A 294-nucleotide genomic window follows, 5' to 3' on the forward strand; every position below is an offset into this window, starting at 1 on the left:
AGGTGACCACCGACCCCCCCCTTGCTCCCTGGCCCAAAGCAGAGAGGTTTCACCTCAGGGGGCCTGGAGCCCACAGTGCTCCTGGGATGGAGGCAAGGGGGACCTGGGCATGAGGAAGCTTGTGCAGAGGGCAGATGCCAAGTGCCTCCGTGCGTTCCTCCCTGGCAGCTGGAGAAGGGCATCGCCAGGCACATCCAGGAGCTCTCGTCTTCCAACGACACCCAGGAGCCCGAGGACGTAAGTACCTGGCCCAGCCCCTCCTGGACCATCTTTTTCAGGCAGCTGTGAATAACC

General features: G+C 62.9%; 1 protein-coding gene across 1 annotated transcript in view; it reads left to right on the forward strand.

The window, feature by feature from the left end:
• Positions 1 to 294, forward strand: part of UNC13D (unc-13 homolog D (C. elegans)) — a gene marked incomplete at both ends in the record, with an annotated part of 9,386 nt that overhangs the window by 7,629 nt on the left and 1,463 nt on the right. Inside the window, one exon of the mRNA XM_010088167.1 lies at positions 135 to 237. Coding sequence (XP_010086469.1) covers positions 135 to 237 — 103 coding nt within the window. The remainder of the gene's footprint in view (positions 1 to 134; positions 238 to 294) is intronic.

The sequence above is a fragment of the Pterocles gutturalis genome, unplaced genomic scaffold (genome assembly GCF_000699245.1).
Source record: "Pterocles gutturalis isolate BGI_N339 unplaced genomic scaffold, ASM69924v1 scaffold2842, whole genome shotgun sequence".
In the NCBI taxonomy this organism is placed as follows: Eukaryota; Metazoa; Chordata; class Aves; order Pterocliformes; family Pteroclidae; genus Pterocles; species Pterocles gutturalis.